The sequence below is a fragment of the Ceratina calcarata genome, unplaced genomic scaffold, assembly GCF_001652005.2.
Source record: "Ceratina calcarata isolate Rehan_Ccalc_2016 unplaced genomic scaffold, ASM165200v1 scaffold1248, whole genome shotgun sequence".
In the NCBI taxonomy this organism is placed as follows: domain Eukaryota; kingdom Metazoa; phylum Arthropoda; class Insecta; order Hymenoptera; family Apidae; genus Ceratina; species Ceratina calcarata.
This window is the reverse complement of record NW_017133493.1, coordinates 14422-17080: the sequence shown is the minus strand read 5'-3', so window position 1 is coordinate 17080 and position 2659 is coordinate 14422. Positions and strand designations below refer to the sequence as shown.

Genomic DNA, 2659 nt, shown 5'->3' with positions numbered 1-2659 from the left:
GTCCTTAAGGAAGAGCTAAGAAGGCTTACGCGGAGCATTGCGTACGAGTAACGCATACGGACGCGTCTTTTGACAAGGGGTGACTACCTGCCGGACCTACGGGTGTCTAACTCGGCCGTGAAAACATCCACGATATCAAATTAAACAGTCAATTGTCCGAATTCGACAGCCCATCGCCAATGTCTAACCTACAAACGCATTGCGTCAATGACACTGCGGCGGCCGCTGCTGCTGCAGACGATGGGCGGATTAGTGCAGTACAGCGCCAAGACATGGATCGTGAGCGGGCACGCTTTCAATGCGAGATCTGCCTGCGGGGGTTTACATCTAAGATTGGCCTAGGGGTGCATAGGAAGAGTCAGCACCCAGTTCAGGCCAATGACATGATTGATACGGGTAGAACTAAAGATAGGTGGACAAGGGAAGAAATTGAGAGAATGGCTGCGGTCGAGGCGGATCTGGATGCAGGCCTGGTGAACATCAACCAAGTGCTGCAACAGCGCCTACAAACCATGAGATCTCTTGAAGCCATTAAAGGTACAGAAGGCAACGTACAAAGCTCTTGTCGCTGAAAAAAGGGATGCAGCCTCCTACCCACAGGCCTGTGAAGAATCAACTAGTGAAGGCAACGTAGAAACTGAGGCGGCGGAGGAACTGGTGAGGTCGCAACTGCTTGTGAGCATGGAAGCTCTCACCGAGGATAGTGAACCGGTTCAGGTGCTCCGGGCAGCAATAACGGCTGCGGTAGATGGCCAGGTAGAGCTGTCGACCAACCACTTAGCAGAGTGGCTGGCTAGAATACCGAGGGAGGGTGGCAGAACGCTACCAAGACCAGAGCCTGGAAACCAAGCACGCGAATGCCTCAGAAGGCACCGGAATGCCAGACCCAGTGACAGCACACCAGCAAGGAATGGAAGGTCTAAGAAACAGGAAAGGAGGTGCGAATACCGAAGAGTTCAACGCCTGTGGAGAAAGCATATGAGAAAGGCTGCCAAGATTGTCCTGGATGGAGATGCAGACAAGGTGGAACACCCAACCCTACAAGAGCAGGAAGACTTTTGGAAACCGATCCTCACAGGACATGAGACATGCCTAGGAGAGCCTGTGGTACTACCAGGCCGCGTGGGGAACGGCGTGGAAATGTTGTGGAATCCAGTCACGGCCGAGGAGATTAGGTGCGCCAAACCACCTAATGGTACAGCCGCTGGGCCCGACGGGGTAACCATGGCAGACTGGAACAAAATATCTATCCTGGAAAAAGTGGCTGTGTTCAACACCATTATGCGCAACGAGAGGGCACCGAGGAGCATGCTGGACTCCAGAACGGTATAGATTCCTGAGAAGGAGGGCACCATGGACCCGGCCAAGTTTAGGCCGCTGTCTATATCATCGGTGGTAACGAGGCACTTCCATAAGATCTTGGGAGCGAGAATGAACAGGTGCGAAATACTCGATAGGAGGCAGAGAGCCTTCATAGTGTCGGATGGGGCTGCAGAAAACATCTTCACGCTAGCGTCGGTCATCGATGATGCTAGAAGGGAACTGAAGCCACTGCACCTCGCTGTCCTCGATGTACGGAAGGCGTTTGATACAGTAACGCATGGAGCAATCAATGCAGTCCTGCGAAAGAAAGGACTACCGATTGCAATGAGGCGCTATATTAACAATGTCTATCAGGATTCCAGAACCAGGATCCAAGTCGGTAGGGTTATGGGTGGCTGGCTCCACCCGGATCAAGGTGTTAGACAGGGCGATCCCCTGTCCCCTCTGATATTCAACGCTGTTATGGACGAGGGTCTCGAAGCGGTGAGTGATTGTATCGGCTATACTCTCAATGGTTGCTGCATTAACGCGTTGGCGTTCGCCGATGACTTGGTTTCGATAGCGTCAACTGCGGATGGGCTACAGAGCTCCATCAGTATGGTTACGGAAGCACTTAAGGAAAATGGACTAAGGCTGATGCCTGCTAAGTGCGCCTGCCTTAGCCTGATACCTGATGGGAGGAAGAAGTGTATGAAGGTTAATACTTACCAGAAATTCGAGGCGGACCACCAAAGCATGCCACAGCTGGGCGTCCTGGACTCCTGGAGGTACCTGGGAGTAGCCTTCTCACACAAAGGAATAGGGCCAACGGAGGTGAAAATTGAACCCCTATTGCAGAGGATAACTAGAGCTCCTTTAAAACCGCAGCAGAGACTGAGAGTATTGAAGACGTTCCTGCTACCGAGGTATACCCACTCGCTGGTTCTTGGAAGAACTACCTATGGAGAACTGAGACGCCTTGATGGCATGGTGCGCAGAGAGGTCAGGAGATGGCTGAGACTGCCCCATGACACGCCGGTGGCATACTTCCATGCGCCGGTTAGCGAGGGTGGGTTAGGTATACTGGCCCTGGAAGCTAAGATTCCGGAACTGTTACGACGACGCCTTACCAAAATGGGTTGCTCCTCGGCCCCTGCTGCACGGGCAGTGGCAATGGGCCTATGGGCTCAGGGGAAGCTGCGATGGTGCAGCCAGAGCAAGGTATCATCTGGAGACTGGGCGCCCAAGCTCCATGCGACCATCGACGGATACGAACTAAGGGAAGCGTCCGAAGCTGTCCCTTCGTACACTTGGGTGAATGACGACTATGTCGCCATCCCTGCAGCGGACTGGATCC

General features: G+C 53.4%; 1 protein-coding gene across 1 annotated transcript; it reads left to right on the top strand.

Annotated features, from left to right (window-relative positions):
* The first annotated feature begins 437 nt into the window (after positions 1–437).
* LOC108627121 (uncharacterized) lies at positions 438–1332 on the top strand. The gene is made up of 2 exons (XM_018028199.1): positions 438–488; positions 538–1332. The coding sequence occupies exons 1-2, from the start codon at positions 438–440 to the stop codon at positions 1330–1332; spliced, it is 846 nt and encodes a 281-aa protein (XP_017883688.1).
* Positions 1333–2659: the final 1327 nt, after the last annotated feature.

Excerpts from the sequence above, each read along its gene's own strand:
- LOC108627121 (XM_018028199.1), top strand. The coding sequence starts at position 438 with ATGGCTGCGGTCGAGGCGGATCTGGATGCAGGCCTGGTGAACATCAAC. Across the intron at positions 489-537 it reads GCCTGGTGAACATCAACCAA|GTACAGAAGGCAACGTACAA; the intron begins GTGCTGCAACAG and ends AAGCCATTAAAG.